Source organism: Artibeus jamaicensis, unplaced genomic scaffold (genome assembly GCF_021234435.1).
Source record: "Artibeus jamaicensis isolate MK-2021 breed Jamaican fruit bat unplaced genomic scaffold, CSHL_Jam_final contig_373, whole genome shotgun sequence".
NCBI lineage: Eukaryota > Metazoa > Chordata > Mammalia > Chiroptera > Phyllostomidae > Artibeus > Artibeus jamaicensis.
In genome coordinates, this window is record NW_026521807.1 from 7,386,797 (window position 1) to 7,412,922 (window position 26,126).

General features: G+C 35.2%; 1 protein-coding gene across 2 annotated transcripts in view; it reads right to left on the minus strand.

Moving 5' to 3' along the window:
* EDIL3 (EGF like repeats and discoidin domains 3) overlaps positions 1-26,126 on the minus strand; it is a 390,073-nt gene that overhangs the window by 231,214 nt on the left and 132,733 nt on the right. The window contains exon 4 of one of the 2 annotated variants that reach the window (XM_037142971.2): positions 8,844-8,873. The exons of the other annotated variant lie outside the window; for it this stretch is intronic. Within the exon in view, the coding sequence (XP_036998866.1) occupies positions 8,844-8,873 (30 nt within the window). The remainder of the gene's footprint in view (positions 1-8,843; positions 8,874-26,126) is intronic. 2 annotated transcript variants of the gene reach the window in all.

Here is a 26,126-nt window from a genome sequence, read left to right on the forward strand (position 1 = left end):
AGACTTCTGATCAAGTTGTTGGTGTAGGTAAAGGTAGTTCACATCCTTGCACAATCACATCAAAATTACAACTAAAATAAAGAACAACCATTACTCAGAACCATCAGAAATTTAGTTGAATGAAAGTCTGACACCTATGTAACTGTAGTATCTATGTTTATCAAGATAGGTAGGAGGACTCGAGACTTGGAATGGATTGGTCCCACACACACATGTGGTTGATAAAAACTATGGAGCAATATCTTGGAAGTGAGAAGTCCCAGTCCCACACCAGATTCCCTAACCCAGGGTTCCAGTACCTGGAAGAGAAGTCCCCATAACTTCTGGCTGCAAAACCCAGCAGGGACTGAGACAGTGGAAGAAACATCTGGAGTCCTGAGCAGTTTCTCTTAAAGAACCAACAGAATAAACTTACTTGGACTCACTCCCTCTGAGCTCCAGCACTGGGGTAGCAGCTTGAAAGGCACCAATGGCATGCAGGGAGGAAATTATGTGTCTACAATCAAGGTGAGAGCCGAGGGATAGGTATCTCCCAGACAGAAAGGCAGGTAGAGGCCACTGTTCCCTTTTGGAACTCCCCCAACAGAGTCATGGAGCCAGGAGAAGGGTGCCACACCTGAGACACCATCAGTCTGGTTAACATGATTTTCCCTGCCCTAGAAATTCCCTGATACTCTGTCCCACCCACCTAAGGGCCCACCCAAACGGTTAACTGTGACGTTTCCATATGAATGGCTCATCTTGGCTCATGCTTCACTAATTTCTAAATCCTCTCAAACAAACAAAAGCTAGCCTCACTGAGCCCCTAGCCCCCATACTTCTTGATAAGTGGCCATAGGCCCGGCACTAGCAGCAGCCAGCATAGATTCAATGAGGCTCAAAGTCAAAGCTTGACTTTGCCTGGGACCTTCAAACCCAGAAAAAGTAGCAGCCATCTCAGATTCATGCAGGGTGGTCTCAGGCGAAACACTAGTGGTGGTTGACACTGGTCTGCACCATCTGAGAAACCCCAGAGCCCAAACACCCAGTGGACAACTACAGGCCACATCAGAGAATCACCATCCAACACCTGTACAGCTGTTCCTACATGGAGGACAGAGGTTGGTGGCCCGTGAACACAGCCAGTCCTTATAGCTGACTGGCCTATGTAAATCCCTTCCATTGACCTTCCAACAACAATTAAGGCTCAACTATAAGAGGAGGGTGTACTCAGCCTACAAAAAGATCACACCTCGAGTACCCAGCTTGGGTCATAGTGGAGGCTGGGCCAAAGGAACCTATAGGACACCGACTGCATTAGGACATCGCACCAAGAAAGAGAGTCATAGAAGCTCAACCTAGTACATTCAAAAACAAACACAGGGAGGCTACCAAAATGAGGAGATAAAGAAACATGGCCCAAATGAAAGAACAGATCAAAACTCCAGAAAAAGAACTAAACAAAATGGAGATAAGCAATCTATCAGATACAGAGTTCAAAACACTGGTATAAGGAAGCTCAAGAAATTTAGTGAGGACCTCAACAGCTTAAAAAAGAACTAGTCAGAAATGACTGATACACTAATTGAAATAAAGAACAATTTACAGCAAAACAACAGTAGAGTGGACAAAGCTGAGAATCATATCAATGATTTGGAACACGAGGAAGCAAAAAAAACCAATCAGAACTACAAGAAGAAAAAAGAATTCAGAAAAATGAGAATAGTATAAGCAGCCTCTTGGACAACTTCAAGCTTTCCAACATTTGCATCATAGGGGTACCAGAAGGAGAAGTGAAAGAGCAAGAATTTGGAAATATATTTGCAAAAGGAATGAAAGAAAATTTTCCTAATTTGGTGAAGGAAATAGACATGTAAATCCAGGAAGCACAGAGAGTCCCAAACAAGGTGGATGCAATGAGGCCCACTCCAAGACACATCATGATTAAAATGCCAAAAGTTAAAGATAAAGAAAGAAATGTAAAAGCCACAAGAGAAAAGCAGTTAGTTATCAAAATGGGAGTCCCCATAAAACTATCACCTTATTTCTCAAAAGAAACTTTGCAGACTAAAATGGACTGACAAGAAATATTCAAAGTCATGAAAGGGAGAGACCTACAGCCAAGATTGCTCTATCCAGCAAAAATGTCATTTAGAATCAGAAGACAGATGAAGAACTTGCCAGATAAGAAAACACTAAAGGAGTTCATAGCCACCCAAATATTATTATATGAAATGTTAAATGAACTTATTAGAGAACAATAAAAATATCAAAACTATTAACAATAAAGTGGGAATAAATACATATCTATCATGAGTTGAATCTACAAAACAAACTAAGTAAACAAGAACAAAGACAGAATCATGGATATGGAGAGCATTTTTGGTTGCTAGATGGGAAGGGGCTGTGGAAGAATGGGAAGAGGTGAAGAAATTAAGCAGTACAAATAGGTAGTTACAGAATAGCCATGGGGATGTAAAGTACATCCCCATGTAAAGTATAGGAAATGGAGTATCCAAAGAACTTATATGCATGACCCACAGACATGAACAATGGAGTGGGGATTTCCTGAGGGAGTGGGGGTGCTGTATGGAGGAGGCAAAGAAAAAAATTGGTAATAGCTTAATCAATAAAATATATATATTTAGAAATATAATAACATAGATATCCATTTTCCAACTGGTTTTGGACTTGCCAGCCCCAATAATCATGTGAGCCAATTCCTTAATATAAATCTCTTTCTTCCACATATTTATTCATGTACATGCATCATTTTGGTTCTTCCCTAAAGAACTCTGACTTATACATTCTCCTTTTCTATTTATACAACTTTTTTACTATTTTCTAAACTTTGATGATTTTTCAGTACTTAATCTTATCATTAATTTGGCTTTCATTTTTGTTTTTTCTCCCAGAATTCTTAAGGAAAAGAATATGAAAACTATTATTAATTGAAATAATGTAAAACTTCTGCAAACATTTAATCAAAGTTTGATTTATACCTATGAAATTATTTTTCAACATTGTGATAGGGGTGAATTTCAAAGAGTTGAATTTTCAATGGTCTAGCAACTTATATGTAGAGATTAAGTCATTTATTTGTTTCTGAGCTTAAAAATTGATGACATTTGAATGGCTACTTTCTAGTATTGCAAACATAAAATTATTGTGATTTTGCACAGGTTCATGATAAAAATCATTTACATCTAATAAGATAACATCAGCCTGAGGTAACTTAAACAATGATGTTATTTAATAGTCTTAGGAACTTTTCTGGACAATAAAATTTAACATAAGTATCACTACTTCAAATATGGAAAGAATGATTATATTCCCCAGCACCTAATATATAGAGGTGAGTAAATATGGTATTTTCTGTAGAAACAGATCATGAATGAAAAAGGGAAAGATCAGTTAAATATAGATAATGAATATACATAGTTTTGTCAAACATGAAAAATATGCTTTTGCATGTAAGAAAAAAAATAAAGGATATGGTAAAGCTGAGATTTTTAAGTCACAAAATATAACACTGACAATACAATTCTAGACTTTGCTGTTACTGAGATGTGTATCAAGTTTAAGTTCTTCACAGAGTTCCAAGGTCTCATATAATAAGCCAGTCAAAGAAAGACAAATACCATGTGATTTCACTCACATGTGGGATCTAATGAACAAAATGAATTAACAAGCAAAATAGAGACAGATTCATACATAGAGAGCAGGCTGACAGCTTTTGGGGAGGAGGTCTGGGTGGGGAAGTGGAGTAATTGAGCAAAGAAGAAAAAAGAGAAAAAGCCTATGGATACAGATAATAGTGTGGTGAATGCAGGGGGGCAGAGGTGGGGGTCAGGGAGCTGGAGGAGGGCGTAGGAGGTATAAATTGTGATGGACAAAGACTCAACTTGTGGTGGTGAACACACAACTCAGTGTACAGATGATGTGTTGCACAACTGTGCACCTGAAACCTGGAGAATTTTGTTAACCAATGTCACCACAATAAGTTCAATGAAAAGGGAAAAATTATAAAATAATATGAAAAACATATCAAGCTGTAGGATAAAAACTAAGAAGATACTAAACAGTAACAGGGGTATTATAAAGGTTCCTTGCTATTAGCTTTATTACTCATCCACCTTGTATGCATTTCATTCTTTCCATTCCTAAAGAGTACCCTTTCCCTCAGCCACGTGGCTTCTGATCTTGAGAGAAAGCTTAAATCCACCTCTTTTTCCAGGGGAGGGTGTTGACTGGCTGGTTGTTTAAAAGCAGCAGAAGGGATCTAAGCCTGTCCAATTAGAATGGATCTCAGGACACTTGCTTTGAAGGCAGGGGAACAAATGTCACTTCTTTGTCCTTTCTGGACATGAATAAAGATGCGTACAGCCACAGCAGCTGTTGGCAGATATATCACTACCACAAGGGAAACCTGTGTGAAGATGAAGATAAATTGCACACCACAGAAGACAAAACAGAAAAACTGGGGAATGAAAAACAAAAACCAGATTTTAAGTGACATCACTGAGCTACTCGTTTTAAATTCTGTGAGCCAATAAAATCCCTTATTATTTAAGCAACATTAAATTGGCTTCTCTGTTACAAATAGTCATGTCACAATACATGACTTTTTAAATATATTCATTGTTAGATATTAACATACATTACTGAAGAAACAATAGCTTCAAGCTTTATTATAAGGGATTTGTTATTTTATATGTTTCTTGACAAGAAGATCTTAAACTTTTTCACTGTTTATTTCAAGTCTAGTTTTACACTTTTGGGAAAAGATGGTAGGTTATATAACTATATATATTCATATATATATACACACATATATATGTAAAGGTATAAACATATTATTCCCCCTCTTTTATTAGTTTAATACTTAGAGTATAATTAAGGAATTGGCTCACATGATTATTGGGCCTGGCAAGTCCAAAACCAGTTGGAAAATGGATACCTATGTTATTATATTTCTAAATATATATATTTTATTGATTAAGCTATTACAGGTGTACCAATTTTTTTCTTTGCCTCCTCCACACAGATTAATTAATACTTTAATTCCTTAAAGATATAGAGTATACAATCTTCAAAAGTCCCTGCTGATACCACAGTTGTGTACTACAGTGAAGTTTATCTCAGTAAAAATATTTTTTAAAATGCTATCTACATATACCATAAATTTAAATAACTTTCTTTTTCTCATGGTTCAAAATCACTATCACATGCTTCCAAAAAGGAAGTTTTGTTTCAATAAAAAAAATGTAGACACTATTTGTTCTTTTCTACAAAACTGAATCCTCAGAAGACTTTTTCCCTGTTCCAGTGAAAATCTGCAAATAATGACTGCTTCTGTTTTCCAGAGATCGTAGCAAAAAAAAAAAAAAAACTTTGGTGGGTTTACATATTAAGTTTTAGTACTTAAGCCTGTTTAGCATATATTTATGAATAAGAATGTACTTGACAAAATAATTAGTAAAGTTGCTCTCCAGGCACTAGAGGGGAAATATGCATTTCCATATAAAATAGAAAAAATTTGTACCAAATGTGAAAATTAGAAATGTGAAGCTCAATTTCTGACCCTCAAGGAAATAAAGCACTAAGATTAGAATGCAAAAGCAACTCTTGTTCATTAGAGGATAATATGGTAAAATATCATTTTCTTTCAAAATGTGTGAGCTGTAGAATAATTGAACACACTTAGCCATGAAGAATTAACCCAAGAAAACAGGGAAGAAGTCTAAAAGAATTCTGTAGCAAAGTTGAGAAAATCACAAAATGTACTATAAATAGAAGTGATGTTTTCATAGAACTAAAATTGAATATTTCAAAAGTTAGAGAATAATATCTAATCACTGTATCCTGTGTTCAGCTGTACACATATACAACACATTTGCATTAAACTATATGTATATATAAAACCCTATGTAAGGCTTATTTGTGAAACTATACATATTTATACTTATAGCTGTATTTTTATATATAAACCCATAGCTTAATATCTTTACTACTGTTAGCCAATGTTACACTATGTGTGTGTAGATTATTAATGTTCTTAGGTGAGCTTCCTGAATGACTGAACTGAGCATTTAAAAGATTAAACATGTTAAAAGATTTGGAAGGAACACATGAGAATGTGGAAGCACTGCTATACCAAATCACCGTTTTCTTCATCACTGGTGGGTGTTACTGAGGTCAAAAGAAGTCTATTATATAAACTATTGTAGCCAGACAGTGACTTCTATCATCATAATGAACTGGGCTCTGATGTTAATAAGCCATAAACACAATTGTATATTCAATAAGTTATGAAATTTTAATTTTATAAACAAATTAAGAGCACTATGGCTTTTGTAATTATTTTAACTTACCTGATTGCTAAAAAGATTTTACCATTCACATTCATCTGAAATTTCATTTTTCAGATCATAATTTTTCTTGATTTAATTCAGTATTAATAGCTATTTTTATATAAATCCAAACTTAGTACCTTTCTTTGATATTAAAAACAATTAAAGCAATAAAAAATTCCCTCTTAGGCAATATAGAAAGGAAAAATTAAAGCTTTGTTTTTACATAATATGAACAAAAACAGTTAAATTGGAATTTTAACTATTTCCACTGTCTCTATATAGCTACCAGCTCTCCACTGTGTCATTTTCTGATTTTGATTTTATTCAATAACATTTTCCAATCTGCCCTTGTTTTTAAATTGTATTGAGGTAACATTAGTTAATAAAATTATATAGGTTCCAAGTGTATGATTTGATGATACATCATCTGTATATTGCACTGTATGTTTACCACCCAAAGTCATGTCTTCCTAATATTTCTTGCCATAGTTTTAGTTCTCATAATTTTATCAATTTGGCAGATAAGTGGTATTTCCAGAGAATTAAAATAATAACTAATAATATCAAGTAAATTAAAAGGAATGAGAAAATGTATATATGAATAAGCCTGGTTTAATATACTGTATAGTGAATAAATTAAATTCCATATAGATTAGTTCATTTGTAAGAGTTTTTTAAAGTAAACGTCATAATTTTTAAGTGACATAGACAATAATATTGTTATTGAAGTATGTGTATGAAGACTCTCATGATTATAAAATTTAAATAAAATGACCATTGGATTTTCCCAACATGAGAGAGTATCAGCCACACTGACTGAACTTTATTAAACAGTATTATTTTATGAAATTTAACCATAATGTGATCACCTTTCAAAAGTTGTAAACTGATTTGATTTTAAAGTTGCAAACTGATCTGCATTTCACACCCACAAAAACACATACACACAGATATTTAATATTAGCAAATTTTTGTTTTTGAAGACATATTAGACAAAGTCTGATGAATTCAGTGGCACAGTTCTGTAACTAGAAGGAAATAATTGATGTTCAAATCTCATAAATAAATTCTAAAGAAAATTTCAAAAGCAAGTTTTGAAATATTAGTTGAGCAATAGCAACATAATTGGATTACATTTATCATCTCTAAAGGTGATTCATTTGGAGGCACAGTATCTGTTATGGCAACTTTAAAAATACGAATCTCATTAGTTTGTAATTAGATCTTGGGATATAACCTAGTTGGAAGAAATTTCTTGCACAGTTCATAGATGTGTATTTTTATACTCAATGAAATAAGTTGTTTAAAAGTCTAAACATAAAATTCAATATAAGATAAAAGAAGCTTTTAATAGTTACAGAAGCAGGTGTTAGGTGCAACTGCCCTAGAACCCAGTTGCTAAAAAACATGTTCCTTTAGGCTAATGCATCCCATCTGAGCATTCAGAGCTGAAAATGATGCTCCGTATTCACTAAGGGGCTCATCTCCCCATGAGGAGAAATGGGACGTGACATATTTTGCACCCTGTTTACAGCTCAACACAAAAATGTACTTGCTTTCTGATGATAGTTTAGAGGTTCAAATGGGAAGAAAAAGGCGTATTTGAAAAATAGCTCAAGGTTGAATGAAACATGAAAATACACTAAACTGAATCATGTGAGGAGAGAGGGGGTCACTTCTTTGTTTTAATGATGTCAGTAATAATAATTCTAAATATAAGGCAAATCAAATATGCTCTGTCATGAAGAGAAAAGGCCCTATTGTTCTGCAACATTATAACACCAGTAAAACAACTAGCATTTCATTAATTTTCTCAGAGTGATATTTTCTGTCTTGATTTTGTTCTCATCAAGTGTTATTCAGGATAAAATTTATTTTCTTTAAAAATAGTTCTGGACAATGAGAATTTGTCATTATTACTGAATTATAATAAATCCAATTCTATGTACCTGTGGGAAAAAAACAATGTAGATTTGTTATGCAATGTCCATAAGGGTCACCACGGAGGGTTGTTAGGCCCATGACACCCACACCTTGCAAACATTAAATAAGTCATTCATTCAGTATTAGCATCCACTAGACACCTCTATGCTCAGATAAATCTTGCATGCATTTGTTTTAAAAGTAATCATTTAAATCTATAACTAATGCATTAGCATTTTACTTTATTCTTTCCATTTTTACGATTTTCCTGCATTTTATCATTTTAGTATTTTCTTCTCATTTAATTGTTTTTGGCAGTTGGCTAAATGTTTTAATTTTCATCATAATTTAATGTCGATGTGATACATCATGTTATGTTTTCCTCTGTTTTTTTTTCTTTCTATTTCTATTTAAAACTCCACAATCATTTAGTCTGGGACAATGGGTCCAGTAAAAACAAGCAAATAAATAAAACTGTGCCAGTTTCTAGTTGAAACTTTAAGATACACACTTCAAAGAGTTGGGTCTCTGTTATTAAGGGCATTAAATTGAATAGGAATAATCTTTACAGAATAGGAAATTTACCTGCTGAAGTTGGTTCTTCTTCCTCTGATGCTACAGTGGGAGCGGGGGTGGGGGAGGAAGAAGAGGGAGAGAAAAAGAGATAAAGAGATTGAGATTCCATATTTCTCAACAGTGATTACAAGCTCTTGTAATTTTGTGTATATATTAGAAATCTGTAGTTAGATAATAAGATAATCACAGATTAATGAGTATTTACATGAAGTTAACATTTATATACTCACTCTTCAAAATATGTGTGTATTAGAAAAATATTCAAAGGTCTAACTTTCATTTTTCTTTACTTTAGAAGTAAAATTGACCTTATTTAGATTGAGTGTAATTATTATAATTATTTTACATAGTATTGCTTAAAATATATACTATGAGGTCTGTCTAGAAGGTATCCAGCCATGTAATATGAAAAATAGAGACATTTACTGAGGAAGATACAAGATACAAGAAACATTGTACGTGGAACAATGATGCCTCAGTCTCCTTCAAGGTAGATACTTTGGGACTTTATACAGTTCTCCCAGTGTCTCTTCCACTCTTCAAGACACTGCAAAATCCTTTGTTGTAATTGCCATCCGTTGCCCTGTAGTATTTTCCTGAATCCCATCAATGGTCTGAAATACCTTCCATTTCAAAGGTGATTTTAGTTTTGGGAAAAGCCAGAAATCACAGGACACCAAATCTGGACTGTAGCAGAGCTAAGTCACCCGGGCAACTTGATGTTTTCACAAAAAAAACTCTGCATGAGACGTGATGCACGAGCAGGCACACTGTCATGATGAAACTGCCAATCACTCATGGCATTGTCACCAAAAGCCTTCTAAATCATCTGAATAGTTTCCATGGAGAAATGTTCAAGCTTAATGCAAAATCTGACGCAGATTCATTGCTCTGCTTGCTCAGTCATTTTGAATGTTCTTGCCACACAGTGCATGTGCTCACTCAATGGCATCTGCTACCCTCTCTGACTAGTACAGTGAAGTTGTCACTGTTCACACATGTGCATTCCAGTCCACCCTGCTTAGCTGCCAGGTCACATTGATGTTGCACAAACTGTCCTCTTTATATGAACAATGGCTGAACTTTTTCCAGACTTTGAACATACCCCTTCATCAACCACTTTGTGGAAATGTTCAACCAGCAAATAGGAATTAAAAGGCATTGTTGACAGTTGAAATATCATTCTATGAGTTAGAAGTTATAAATAAAATAGGAGTTATTCAGCCTTAAAGTGACTCAGAATCAGTTTGAATGCTGGTTAAGCATGAATATTCCAGCTCTTGCCTCGACCCCCATCACACATGCACACACACCACACACACAAACACACTCACTCATGCATACCACATATTTCAGGATTCATTAGTGCTAATTCTGTGGTGAGGCCACAGGAACCTACCTTTTCAAGGTACACCAGGTGGCTTTGAACTAAGTGTTCTACAGTCTACACTTAGGTAAACATGGGTATTATGAAATAAAGGGCCACAATAGGAAAATGCAGCTTAATATTAAAGCCGTAGTTGTCAACCTTGACTCTGTATTAGAATGCCAAACTTTGGGCCCTACCCCAGACCAATTAAGTCAGAATCTCCTTCAGTAGCACTAATTTTCAGCCAGCATTAAGGCATTACTAAGTATGACCAATGTAAGGTAACATGAACTTTTAACTCAAAGTGTGAATCATTTTGGTTCCCGTTTTTAAAGGGAGAAATTTTTGAGAGCAGCAAGACTCTGAGGTTAACAATCTATGGCTGGTTGTTGGTGGAGGAGGGAACATAGTGATTACAAGAGTGAAAAAAAAGTTTATCTAAAGTCACTTCACAGCTTTTTGTAGAATCACCTTGTCAACTTTATAATAATAGACACCCTGTCAGGAGGTATTTCTGTTCTTGGATGAGTGTAGCTTACCCAGAATGTTACTGGAAATATATGACACAGCCAACACTATTTCATTTGACTCATGAAGTTTTAAAATAAAAATTTACTCAGCTGAATTGCTTATAAAGGACCTTTGTTCCCGTGTGATTTGTTAATCAAGGTATCACTGTGCAACCAGGGAGCAGTCTCCACTCTTTTCCATTAAGGTTCCATCTGCACTGAGCACACATCAGACAAGGTTACTTTGTGCCCTGACAGTATTTTCCTCTCACGCTGTTCGGCTTGTCTCCTTGGCACATGAAGAAATGGAGAGAGCAAACACAGTTGGCATGTGCAGCATAGAGGACATAAATATTTAAAACTCTGTAAGCATCTTTATCATGTCCAAAATATATCATAACATGGTCAAACAGGAAAATTGGCAGTGGCTTCCAGGAAATCCCATTAGAAAAATACTACAGGGGTTTGTAGAAGTGCTGACTTAGATGGCTCGGTGTTAGTAAAAGTCTGGAGATTCACAAATGCGAAAAAACCCACTTATGACTAGTCATTTTATGCGTGTGAACTCAATTCATAACGCAACTGATGAGATGAAAATCACTGTGATTTGATAGATGAAGACAATGATGTTCCGAGTGACTGGGCCATTTGTCTAAGGTCAACTGCGTTGCAGCTCCTGTCAGCAGGACTTTAAAATCAGACTCTCTCCACTATGCCTTACTGTCTCACAAAGTGCTCATTCCACATCCACTCAGAGAAGAAGTCCCAAAGGGTGAAGTGGTTGTGGAACCAGGACTGGCTAGAGCTTTGAAAGTGTTAGTCGAACATAAGCATGCGGGGAAAAAAACTGGATGTAGGAGCCAGGATACGAAGCTCTTTAAAAATAAAGTTTTCCCTGGAAACTTCTCTAAGCCTCCTATAGCCCAGGGACAGACATAGGCACATGAGATCCTGACTATGTAGTCAAATGAAATATCCTAAGTAAATGATGCCTAAGGAAGACTTATTCTAATATTTTTTGAGTTATTCTAATATTTTATTCCTTAATCATATGTAGATAAGCAAGGAACTTTAGGAAAGGACTAGCAAGCACTGATGTAAACCCGATTCCAAATTTATAGGAGTATTAGCCCTTAGAAGCGTCTTAAAACCAAAACTTCTGGGGCACACCATGTACTAACAGACACTTGAGCATGCAGTACTTGAAAGCATCTTTGTAACAAATTAACAGTATAGTTGTACCTTGGTACTTGTTAGCTCCAGAACTTATCAAACCCTGTACTCATCACATCTTGATGAGAAGAGGAAAATGTCTCAGCACTCAGCACTAGCTTAGGACTCTTCACACTTCCTAAAAATGTTTATGAGTCACAATACTACCTCAAGAGGAAAATGCTTTATTGTTCAATACTTGTTGGTTCTGGCACTTGTCAAGAGTTCCAGAAAGCATTAACGATGAATATGGAGGTGCCACTATACTAGAGCCAGCAGGTACACACGTCTGCAAAGAATTCTATTTCTAGGCAACATCTCCATAGTTGTGGTTTCTCATAATATGCATATGTCAGTAACCAATATTCATACTATTATAACACATGGACACAAACATACAAAGGCACACATGTAAGTGTTAGCATTCTTATGAATTCACTATTTTACTTATCTCTCACAAGATGGCTTTGCAGGCTAACTGTATTACCAAACAAAGCATCATGAACTATTAACATGTGAAAGCTAGAGCTCCAAAGTACATGTAAGCCTCAGAATAGACATTAGTGGCCTCTTAGGTGGTATCAAAGTGAAATATCACAGAAGATAATGCCAAGCTATGCAACTGATTCTTCATTCTTTATACATGTTTTCAGAAGTATTGAAATCAGCAAATCAAATATGTGTGAGGTCTGTCCAGACGGTATCCAGCCATATAATATGAAAAACAGAGACATTTATTGAAGAAGATACACGATATAAGAAATATTGTACATAGGACAATGATGCCTCAGTCACCTTCAAAGCAGGCAGCTTGGAACCTCACACAGTTCTCCCAATCGACATAAACAGCCCCATTGTATTTTCCTTAATATCTCTATGCTTTCAAAGGTGGTTTTAGTTTTGGGAAAAACCACAAGTCACAGGGCATCAAATCTGGGCTGTAGCAGGGCTGAGTTACCTGAGTGACTTGATGTTTCATTAAAAATCTCTGCACGAGACATGATGCACATTGTGATGAAACTGCCAGCTGCCCCTAGCTGGGGCCTTTGGAATCATCTGAATAGTTTCTGTGGACTTCAAGCTTAATGCAAAATTTGATGCAGATTTGTTGCTGTACTCGATCAGTCATTTTTTAATGTGATGGACACACAGTACACATGCTCACTCAGTGGAGTCTACCACCCTCACTATTGTTCATAAATGTACATTCCGGTTCACTCCCCTTGACTGCCAGGTGGCATTGATGTTGCACAAACCTCTCTCATTATATTAACAATGGCAGGACTTTTTATGGACAGACTACATATATACACACACATATACACACATATATATTTATATAAGTATATACATAAAACTATGTCATGGGGAAGTTCCTCTAATCCTGGGAGTTAAAAATGCATGCACCAAGAAGAACAAAATAAAGTCTAAAAAATAATTCTGTATTACTCTGCCTCATCACAATGCAGAAAAATGTATGAATATTATGGTGGTAGAAAAAAAGGCATTAAAATATGTATCTGATATACAGAATTTAGCTCAGTGTGGTCCTTTTTTGCCCATGAGAGAATAACCTGGAGTATTTGTTAAAATGCCTCAGATCCACGGCATTTGAAGTCTGGGTATTGCCGATGTTTCTGCGTTTTTACAAAGGTCAGCAGGTGACTGTCATGTGTGATGCAGTGGGAAAGGGCCCCAGTTCCCATAGTTGGAACTGCAGGAGTAAATTAGCAGACTTATAGGAAGCACTTTGCAGTGTGTATTGGGATTGTTTCACTACTTCTCAATACTTATTTTATCCTATGATATCTTCAGGTTTATTGAAGGGTCTGCATCAACCCCTGGGAGAAGATGACTCCGCTTTTGAATTCAGGAGGAAGTCTGTACGCGTGAACTAAGTAAATCTTTTCCCCTCTCCTGACCACAGTTACTGGCTTAGATAAGTATATGACCCATTTGGGGACAATAATGTGTAAGAACAAGTTTGTATGTACTTGTATAACGAGAGGCTCTTGGAAAGTAGTGCTCCTTATTCTTCTGAGAAAGTGTCTAGAAATGACCCTCTCTCTTTCTCCTTTAGAAATGGACCGGAAAGTCTGTGGCCCCAGAAGTCACTGGCAGACACATTGCAAACATGACGGGAACCACTTTTAGAAAGAAGCCGACCCTACCCAAAGGTTGAGTGGAGAAAAAGAAAGCAATTAGATTTACTGGTGATATTGTTGAGCCATTGAATCATACTCTGACCTAATTCTGGACTCTCATTCTAAGAAAAAATACTTTGTTATTGTTTACCTAGTTTTAGTGAAGCTCTCTCTTATTTGCAACTAAATAGCATTCTGCTACAACCATAAACACTTTTTTTGCTCCACCTTGAATACACATTAGAATGCATAAGGAATTAATTATCTCTAAGCCAGGTGAAACTTAAAATATAGGGTTGGCCAAAAAGTCCATATGATTTTTTCCATAAAATAAAAGACATTTTTATTTTCACCAATAACTTTATTGATTTGGATATTTTGAGTACATAGGCTATCTCCCACACAGCATAATGTTAATCGTTCTCAATTAACATCTCAATTTGATCACTTTCAGCAAAACATTGCCCAGCAAGAAATCTCCAGCAGGAAACTACACAAACCACTTTTGATCAGCACCTTCGCATACACTGATTTTTTTTTTTTTGGCATTTAAGTGAATTTTTACCTTTCTTGAAACAATAAAGCACAATATGCTGAAAATGTTTCATATTTTCTTCCATCTTCAATATTAAATAGCTACATAAAAATCCATGCTTTGATAATTTTTTTAAATGCACACTGACGGGACAGCTGTCGCAATACAAGCTCAAACAATTGTTGCGAATGAAAGTAGAGACAACTAAGTGTGACTAAAGACATCTTGTGGAGAAAACTAAATAAGCTTTTTGGCCAGCCAAATACAAACAGCCTTGAGCTATGTTTTAGAGAGCAGCTGGGCTTTTAGATTCACTAACATGTTTTTGATACAATAAAATTATTTATCTGATTTTGAAGCTGGTCATTGTATTTCTGGATAGTCTTGCCATGTATATGGTCATGAACTGATCTGGTGCTTGGGAGAAGGAGGAGAAGGCATCCTGTGGATTTTGTTCAGGTTTCTTTTGGTATCTACTCTCCTTCCTTTCTTCCTTCCTCCTTTCCTTCCTCCCTCGCTCCCTCCCATTCTTCCTCCTCTCCTTTATTACACAGGATCAACTGTAAAGTACAATAACTATGGAAACCCAATGGGCTGTGTATTACTCTGCTAATCATACGATATTAAGAAACACATACTTAGTCATGGACAAGTTCCAGTCTCTTCATGTGCCCTCAATAATTCTTATACCTCTTGTTTTTCTTTGACTTATCCTTGGTGTTTTCAGTAAACATTAATAACTTAGAAATTCCATCCATTCCAAATAATTCTATACTCAGTGTGGTTCACCATCAAATAGGGCAAGTCCATTGTGAAATATATAAAATATACTTCTTAGCATTAGTATCTATTTTATATATGGTGTTACTCAATTTATATTGACTTATGGATCATTTTGTTTGCTATATTATAAATCTAATTAATTATACATCAAATATGCTTTGCAAGTATATAATTATCTATGTAATTCATTATTTCTATGAGCAAAGCAACAGAAAATATGTATTCTTGTATTCTGAAAATATTTTAGAAAGTTTTTATTCACCTGGAGTGAAGTAAATTAACAATAATAATATTTATGCATGGTTATTCATGCCTACCCAGATGTTAAAAACTCTAACATGTATGTGATTACTAAGGTAAAGAAGAGTAATTGTCATTTCAAATTTGTGAGCTCAATCATTTAAGTAGGTTGCAGAGCTGACTCTTCAAGTATTCAAAGAAGTGTTTAGAGAGAGGTTTTTGTTTAGATGATCTGTGTTTCATTGTTTGTTTCTTTGTTCTTTTGTTCCAGGTCAGTGGCCCAATGAAGACATGCCTCAGGTCTGAAAAGTTGCTGCGATCAACTTCTTCCTCTTGAAGGCATGAAGAGGACTGTAAGTCTCTCCAAGCCAAAGACTTCAGAGAGCATATGGTGTGGTCAATTCTACACTCTCTGAATTGTAGAATATTTGGGTCACTGTGAAGAGCAGCAGACAATGTTATTTGCACAGAAAATTTTCATAGAATTATGAAGTCTTCTCTATCCTATTTGTCTTTTACAAGCATTTTAATTTCTGTGAAATTTGGGGGATGCCATATATTTGAATACAGTTAATAATGTGCAACACATAAAATATAATTATGTACACATGTAGTTAGTGTGTAAGTATACATTTATAGTTTTTTAGACCCATTCAATGGCTCTCTCCCATTAAACTAGGAGGCGCAAAGGGCAGAGCTGTGCCTTTTTTGCTTATTATTATATTTCCGGATTTCAGAATGGTGCCTATAACACTGTAGGGCTCAATAAATATTTATTAAAAGAAAAATATGAATACATAGTTAAAACAATCCTTGGAAGTTGGTAATAGCAACTTTTAAGTCCTGTTAATCAGAAAATTCAGCTGCTTCACTATGTCATATTACTTAACTCTCAAAAAAGGAAGCCCATATCATTTAAAAATTTTTTTATTTATTTGTTTGAGAGAGAGAGAGAGATTTGTTGTTCCACTAAGGTATGCATTCACTGGTCAATTTTTGTATTTCAATGACCAGGAATCGAACCTTCAGCCTTGGCATATGAGTAACACAGCTCTCTAACCAGCTGAGCTATGCGGCCAGGGCAAGAAAGCCTATATCTTCATCTATGTTTTAGTTATAGAAATCTGTGTGTAATTATATAAGTAATAATTTATATAAATCTATATAGCCATATAAATTTGATTTTTTAGTAGAAGATAAAAGAAATAGTAGTTAAAAAGACAATGGTTGCTTGAATGATTGTTTGATCATCTCAAGAAAAAATAAGTCTGTGATTTTAAGCAAACTCAAAGCCATCAAACAATAGTTTATTAATTAAACTGATTCATTAAAGTAGAAATGCAAAAAGTAGAGCTCACATGGGTTGCACAACCTACTTACACTGTGAATCACATTAACAGCCATTAGCAGTACATTGTGATTTCCTCATTTTAGGAAGAGGTACAAATGGGGAAATAATAAAGGATGAATGGATAATTTAGTTTCGTTTTTTTGCCACTGAGATAAAAAAATACAAAACTAAGCCAGAATATTGGAAGCTGAGAAATGCTACCACTCAAGTGGCCTACATTCATATCTCAGCTAATATTAAAAAAGACTTTGGAGACATGAGAGGGACACATTTGCCTGCATAAAGGAAGCACTAAAGATTTCTAAGCCAAGTGATTTGACATTGCAAAGGTTTCATAATTCACATTTCATGTATGTATTCAATTGTCCTCGAATACCTTTTGTTTATTCAATGTGCTTTCCCTCTCTATCCTTGTGGACCGAGTATAAATCCCAGACCCTCAGTTTCATGGTATTTATTTCAGCCTCCAAATTTATACAGTTGTCTTTTTCCATCTCCCACTGGCTTTTAAACTATAACTGAAAGCTGACTCTAAAGAAAATGGAAAATATTTTACAGTCTCTTTTCCAATAATGGTAGATATTATCCATTATTCTTCTTTCAAGACAAATGTTTATATTTTAATTTCTTATAGTGTATACAACTGGTACTGAGTAAGTACTTTTAGAAAGCTATCCAATTTTACAGATGAGAAAATAAAATTCAGTAATGAACTTAAACGACTGTTTTACATTATTGTGAGCCATGAAAAGCAAACACTGGAAATCAGACCTAAGATATACAAAGAAAAGTCATAGATAAATAGAAAGTAACTTGTGAGGAATGAAGCAGATCAGAAGTGCTCGGATTTATCAATTTCAACAAAATTAATTTATAATCCATTTGAAAATTTAATATAGAGAAATAATAATTTTGCAAGGAGAATGTTGTTGATGGGGGAGTAGGAGAGCCATGAAGCTGCGGTGACCTGTCCATCCTAAGTGAATTTTCACAGCGAGGGCCAGAACCACGCTGGTGCCACCTGGGCTATGCTCTATGGTTGTCTGTTTGTTTACATGTGGGAAGCTGCTCATTTCAACCTCAGTTCACTCCCATAAGTCTGGACAAATGAGCTCATCTAAAAAGCAAATTTGTTAAAACCAAAAGAACAAAAAACTAAAAAGTAATGGGTAGATCAGCAATATCGGGATGAATCTTAGTGACAGCACCCACCTAAGGAAACCACAGAAAATGTAAATATCAGAAGAGATCTTGTGGTTAAGGGGTTGGCAAAAAGCCACTGTTACAATGGTTATGTAAGACTTGGGTTAGAAAACAGAAGTGTATTTATTAAGTCATCTGAATCACCAACTAAAAACTCACCTCAAACTGAATTTTGAAGTAACATTATCTAAGCATCAGACTACATACTGGTTTACTGTCGTGAGTATGTAAAACACAGAGTTTATCTTTGTGTTATTGTTGCATTATTTTCCATACAAACAATTGTAAACCTGCTTTGCCGCATCCTGTCTACATACATAGTTTATAATAATTAATAGTTTTAATATCATGAAAAGACAATTATATAATATATGTTGTTCTATAACTTTATTTTTTCATTAACATTTTCCACATTTTCCTACATCAATATAATCAGTGACTATGAACAGTATTGAAAAACAGTTTACTTTATGGAAATAACAATTTAAATCTCTACTGAGTGGTATTTGGATAGATTTAGGGACTTCTCTCCTATAAATAATATTTCAAAGAATAATCAGACTCCATTTCAGTAGTGGTAGAAACATGAGACAAAAATAAATGGCCAAATAATTTCATTAAATAAATAGGAGCCTATAATTCTAAGTACCATATAAAACATTCACTTTTTGTACACAAGGTTTTTAAATGGTACTATTTTCTATGCCAGCAGCCTATCTTTAGTAATATTCTTCTTAAACATATTGGACGATTTATATTTGCATCTTCTTCCTATGAAAGTTACTCCCTTGCGATAGTTACTATTAATGGAGATCAAATAAAACTTCCAGCATCCCAGGTCCGCAGAGCACAAGACACAGAGACAAGGAAATTGCTGAGAGCTGGGTCTGGGCAGATGCTGCCTTAGACTAACAGATTTCCCCACCCAACCCCCCCACCACTGCACCAGGGATGTTTAGGATTGAATACTGACTATTATGTATCTTCTGGGATATAAATAATATAAAACTTTAATATCGTTTTAAGAAATAAATGGTGACTAATTGAAGACAGAAATTTACTGTATTAAAAATATTGGCATCGAATGCATGTCCATGTGTGTGTACAGAAGGAAGTCAGACAGGAGAGGGGAGGTGGGGACTGAGAGATGAGACAAAGACACACATACAGGATCCACAGATACAGACACCAGTATGGTGATGCCCACAGGGAAGGAGTGAGGCGGAGGCAGGGTGCAGATGGGCCAAGGGAGAGAAATAGGGACATCTGTAATAGTGTCCACAATAAAATAAAAAGTTAAAAATATCTGTTACTGTTTTTCTTAAAGTGACATTTACTACTTTTGAAATTTGTGAAGCTTTTTAGAAAATGTTATTCCACTTTCAATGCTTATATTTCAAAGATGAATTCAGAGATTTTATGAAGGCTTTGAAATGATAGATTCCCAAAATACAGAGTCACACATTTAACTTAATCAAAATAACTTTTGAAATCAAAATATAAAGGGAAAAATTGGGCAGGTCTAACGGGAAGGGAGCTGAGATATCTTTTGTGAATCAGGTTCTCTTTGGTCAGGTGGGATGACGATGATAAATGATTTTATGTATTTTGAACTCATCCCAAGGACACCAACTGTAAGAGATAAAGTGCAGCCTCTGCTGGCCTGTATCTATGCCACTAATCTAAAGTGCCACTAACTTATTCAACAATGAATTAATGACTGCTATAGAGGATTATTTTTCCTTCCTGTTAAGACAGAAACTAAAATTAAATGCTTTCTTTTCAGAATCATTAGGATCTTCTTGAGAAGAAAAGAGCTGTTGTATCCACATTCAGGTGTTAATAAAATGACATTGACAATGTAATTTCCCTATCTGCAAAACCTGTCTCCCTGAGCTAAATATTTCCTTAATTGGAATGTCTTTAAAGAACTCAACTGATAAAAATGTGGACAAGACTAACGTTTAAACAATGAAATTGAATAAAGTTTCAGGACTATTGAGGGAGGGCTCAAGCTCCATCCTTCTTATTGTTGAGGTTATTTTCAAGTTGTTAATGCACACCATTAACGTCTAGTCTTCCAACTGTCGAGAAAGAGTCTAGGGTCCTGACCTGGCAGCTCAGTTGGATAGGGCATTGTCCCTGATACACCAAGGTTCCAGGTTCGATCTCCAGCACCAACCAAAAAGCTAAATATTGCTTCAAAACCTGTAGTGTTAGGGAATTCATAATCTCAGAAACATACCACACCACTCTCCCAGTGGGAGCATCTGGGAAACAATGGAATAAGGTGACTCTTTGACATACAAGCCAAATATTTGAAGACAGTTATTATATTTCCAGTAATTCTCTTCTTAACTGAGAGAAACATCTCCACTTTAATTTCACGTAGCACAGCAAATATCCTGGTCATTATATTTGTTAATCTCCTCTTGATCAATTAAATTTTGTCAAGATCTTTTAATATAGCAACAAGAATGAGATCTTATGGCAAGAATTAGTTCTCCTGATAAGATCTCACTGGTACAAAATACAATGTCATTATCACCTGCCTTCTTTAGGCTGCTCTATCACAACCAAAAATCAAGGACTGTATTAATTACTAAAAATTAAGGAATGAATTTCCTTCCCCTTCTTTCTCCAGCACTGCATTACAGACCAATTACTAGAACACTAGAGATACTATATCTTATCTCCTTTCTGTCTCAGGGCAAAATTGGGCAAGAAAAAGGGGGAGCATGCAATAAGGAGATCATGCTTAAGGTGGAGGGTCAAGGGCGAATACAACTGGCTTTCAAGCAATGTTAAAAGTATTTAGCAATAGGAAAAAATGCAAGATTTGGAAATATAGCAAATTCTTAAAGGTATTTTTCCAGTTTTTCACATTCTACCAAAGAATACAGTTTGCACATATTTCATATACAGTTAAGGCAGGAAAACCAAACTTTTGTCTGTATTGCAGCAGTTTCTTTAGTGTCTAAGACTAGGGGTTCATTCAGGTGAATGTAAATATATTATATCCTCTCATGGGATTTTCTACATGTCAACTGACATTTTAGTCAGAGAAGGGTTTCCTGGAAACGCTCCTTAAAACTTGTAGTTGTTTTTTTCCAGCAATTAATTTCTGGTTAAGAATTCTAGATTATAGAAATTTGCACTAATTTCAACCAATAAGCCACACATAGCCTTCTCCAAATCAACGAACCTATTAGCTCAAGTAATATTGAAAAAAACAGTCACAATAATTAACTCAGAAACAAATTTATCTTCGAGGCAGAAAAATGCAATAGAAAAAAATTATACCATTTAATCCTCAAGAGAAAAGGCTGAGGTAGTACTTAGAAATTGCTTCATCTATTGCTCTGTTGAGAGTTCTGTGTTATTTTATATTTATAATGTTTGCATGCTTCAATAATGTATTATCAAGAGAAGTTACAGAATCATGTTCCTGGGACAATTTTAATAACTTTGAAAATTATATTATCTCATTTAATAATGTAATTAAATATTATATTATTTAGTTCAAGAGGATGACTAGAGGCCCGATACAAGATAGCTCCAAACTGTCTCCTCGACCTGTCCCCTGAAGATTCCTATAAACATCAACTGTCTGGACAACCATTAATGTTAATTCCTCTAGAAGGTTCCCACATTTCTCACTTTCATGCTTATCATTCTGTATTTTGCTTAAAATGTTCCCATCTAATAACTTTACTGGGGAACTACACTTTCACCTTAAAAGCCATCACATCTGAGCCCTAGGGCATGGGTTCAGAAATGACCTTCCCTCCTCTTCATAGCTTACAGTGCTTCCTTGGCCTCTTACAATAATAGTGTTTGTATTGCGTGTGTGTGATTATTGATATGTGTGTTTTATAGTCCTTTCCCAAGTGCAAGTATCTCAAGGGACGGTTTTGCACCTTGTGGTTGTAGGCGAAGGGGAGATTAGCCTACAACTGGTGGTCAAGAATAGCTTTGACTCTCACTTGTATTTGTTAAAGAGAAGATCCCAGTGTCCTTTTCTACTCTGTGATTCTCTTATTATGCAAAGCCACAAAGAGTTTATCGCAGATCTCTTTCATACAAGAACCTGATATTAATATGTTGTCATAAATTCCACCTTGATATCTTTTATGCCTTTATAGCATTCCAATTTTTTAATCTTACAAAGAAAAATCAATTAATAAGTTATTCACTATAAGCTAAGGAGAGCTATATTCATAAAAGGCCAATTCCTAATTGTGCTAATGTTACTTATCTTACTCATAATTTTATATAATAAAGTGCAGAGTTGATTTGTCAAATTATATGTAGAAGAAAATAAATTTTCGAAAAATTAAAAGCTGACAGCTAAATTGCTCCCGATTTGCAATTCAAGCATAAGCAGAAAAGACCCCAGCGTAAGTATAATAGGTCAGTATTTATGGGACATTTTGATAATGTTCTTAAAGACTGAAAAAATGACAGCATATTCAGGGACTTAGAAGTTTGATTTCTGCATATAGCTTTTGAATTGTCTATAATGCTTATACATATTTACTTATTTTGTAACTCCTATATGGCTCTAATTATAAGTGAGATACTGTTTTAAGTGCTTTGTACATATTAATTTGATTTGAACAAAACTCCTTTGAGGTTGGTACTATTTTACAGATACACTGAGGTGTTAAGCAACTTGCCCAGAAGAACAGACCGTAAACAGAACAGCCAGGGTTTGAATTCAATGTCGCTGAATTCTCAACCCCAGCCCCAGGGAGAAATTCTTTAGAGAATGTGTTTCTAGAGAATCCCAAGAGGGCTTATGATGAACACTGGAATTCAACTTCATTATTATTATTATTATTATTATTATTGTTATTAGTCTTCCAAGTTCTCTCATTGTTTCGATCCATCCATCCCCATTTGTGCAACCAGCACAGTCTAACTGGAACACAGACACTGAACCGTGTAAAACGCTGGGACAGACATTCAGGCTTAATACCTGTCCTGCCTGCTTTGGATCAAAAATCTGTGACCTTGTTCTAGTTGTTACGATTATCATAGAATCACTTTCCCACTTAACATTGAGATTGGTATTAACTCAACTGTTTATTTCAAGGTTATTACAAGAATAATATATATTAGCATTTTAATGAATAGAGTAGTCTAAAAATACAAGACACCATTAAAGGGAAAAGGGTGAGGAAAAATATGTCCTTGCCAACTTGGTGATTGGTGAATAGTATTAAAACTATCTTCCCATCCTCTCCAAGGTTTGTTAGATGAAGGCCTGGTACAGCTTGCCAAGTGGGGAGGTGAGACATACCACAGGAATTTTTGGGTCAGAAAATCATTGTGAAGAATAATATAGTTTGACCTTCATAGTTGAATAGTTAATAGAAGCTGCCCATATTGGCCAGAGCATGTTCTAGGACGCACCCTAATCTATCCATTGCCTGTGGAGCCAAAGCCATTGATTGAAAGAGCTGAGCTGACACAAACATCTGTCTTTGTGAAAATGTTTGGTAGCTACTGTGTCGATGAGCAACGGAAATACCTTCTGTACTCAATTGCTGTCTGTGATATGGATGAAGCAATTAGGGTCTGATCTCTCAATTAAAATTTTACTAGATAAAGGCAATGTGGGATTTACCAAAATGCTATGTGAAGGAGGTGCTGATTATTACTTGAAATTTGCTCTAATTTCCAAGGATTTGTGCTTAGGAAAACACCTTTATCTCAGTTCTATTTTTTGCTGAGGACTAAAACTGTGTTCTGCATGCTTTACTTCCCAAGCCTTGATTAAAATAAAATATAAAATAAACACAACAATAAATATCAATTATTGTTCATTTTAAATCATAATTGGTAAATTTTACACATTGAAAAAAAATTAAATATATTTTGAAAATAAGTCTGCCTAAATTCTCTCTCATTATATGACTCATTATGTGTTGCCACTGTCCTTTAAATAATACGAAATACAAAACTTGGCTTCACATAAACACTTTGGTATGTGTTGGACAATTTATGGTCTGAGAGTACAAAGTTACCTTGAGGTGTCAACCAGTTTTCCTGTGGCTTCAGGGACTGCGGCCAAATAAACCTTCACACACAATGACATCTACCTGCAGCTCCTTGAGAAAGGATTCATGCCTTCTGTTACATTTTAGTAACCTTTACATCTTATCTAATAATTCCTAGCAACAAATAGCATAATTCTAGCACATAATAAGTACCTAAAACTTTGTTAATTAGTGTACCTACTTTATTAATATTACATTCTACAATAGTTACTAATAGCTCTAAGAAATAAATTTTAACTTAACAAAATACTTATTTTTAATAAATATTTTTTATTATTTGTTTTTATTGTATCTCTTTTCCATTACCACTTAGTCCCCCACACCACCCTCCCAGCTGAAGTCACCACACTGTTGTCCACGTCCATGACCCCTTTTTCCTGTTTGCTTGATCCCTCCACCCTAACTTAGCTGTCATCCTGCTTGTCCATCTATGAGTCTGTCTATATCTTGCTGATTAGTTCAGTTGGTTCTTTATATTCTACACATGAGGGAAATCATATGGTGTTTGTCTTTCTCTGACTGGCTTATGTCACTTAGTACAATGTTCTTCAGGTCCATCTACACTGTCGCAAAGGGTAAAACTTTCTTCTTTTTTATAGCTGAGTAGCATTCCACTGTGTAAATGTACCATAGTTTGTTTTTTTATACACTCACCTACTGATGGACACTTGGGTTGTTTCTATAATTTGGTGACCATAAATAATGCTGCAATGAACATAGAGGTGTTTATGTTCTTTCAAATTAGTGTTTTGGGCTTCTTCGGATATATTCCCAGGAGTGGGACTGCTGGGTCAAAAGGCAGATCCACTTTTAATTTTTTGAGGTATCTCCATACTGCTAACCACAGTGGCTGCACCAGTCTGCATTCCCACAAACAGTGCAAAAAGGTTTCCCTTTCTCCATGTCCTTGCCAGCACTCGTTTGTTGATTTATTGATTATAGCTATTTGACAGGCGTGAGATGATATCACATTGTTGTTTTTATGTGCATTTCTCTGATGGCTAGTGACTTTGACCATCATTTCATATGTTCGCTGGACATCTATATGTTCTTTTTGGATACGTATCTATTCAGGTCCCTTGACCATTTTTAAAAATATTTTATTTATTTATCTTTAAAGGGGAAGAGAAGGAGAGAGGAAGAGAAATATCAATGTATGGTTGCCTCTCATGTGTCCCCACCTGGGAACTGGCCTGCAACCCAGGCATATGCCCTGACTGGGAATTGAACCACAATTTTTCAGTTTGTAGGCCCATGCTCAATCCACTGAGCTACACCAGCCAGGGTCCTTTGACCATTTTTTAATTGGGTTGTTTGTTTTTTTGGTGTTGATTATTGTAGGTTCTTTACATATTTTGTATATTAACCCTCTATCAGATATACCAGTGACTATCAGAATAAATTCTACTGAATAATGGTTACGATCTTTTTGATGCATCACTGTATTCAGTTTGGTAATATTTGGTTAAGAATATTAGCATCTATGTTCATCAGGCATATCGGCCTATAATTTTTTTTCTTCGTAGTGTCTTTATCTGGTTTCAGAGTTAGGATAATCCTGGCTTTGTACAATGAGTTTGGGAGCCTTCCCTTCTCTCCAATTTTATGAAATATTTTGGGAAGGAGAGGTGTTCTTACAACATTTGGTAAAATTCAAACATTGTGAAGCTATCCAGTCCAGGGTTTTGTTTGTTGGGATTTTTTATTATTGTTTTAATTGCACTAGGTGTAATTTGTCTATTTAGATTCTCTGATTCTTCCTGATTTAGTTTTGAAATGTTGTATGTTTATCATTTTTTAGAATCTATTTTATTTATCTCTGCTTTGATCTTTATTGTTTCCTTCCTTCTATTCACTTTGGGCTTTGTTTTTCTTTTTCTA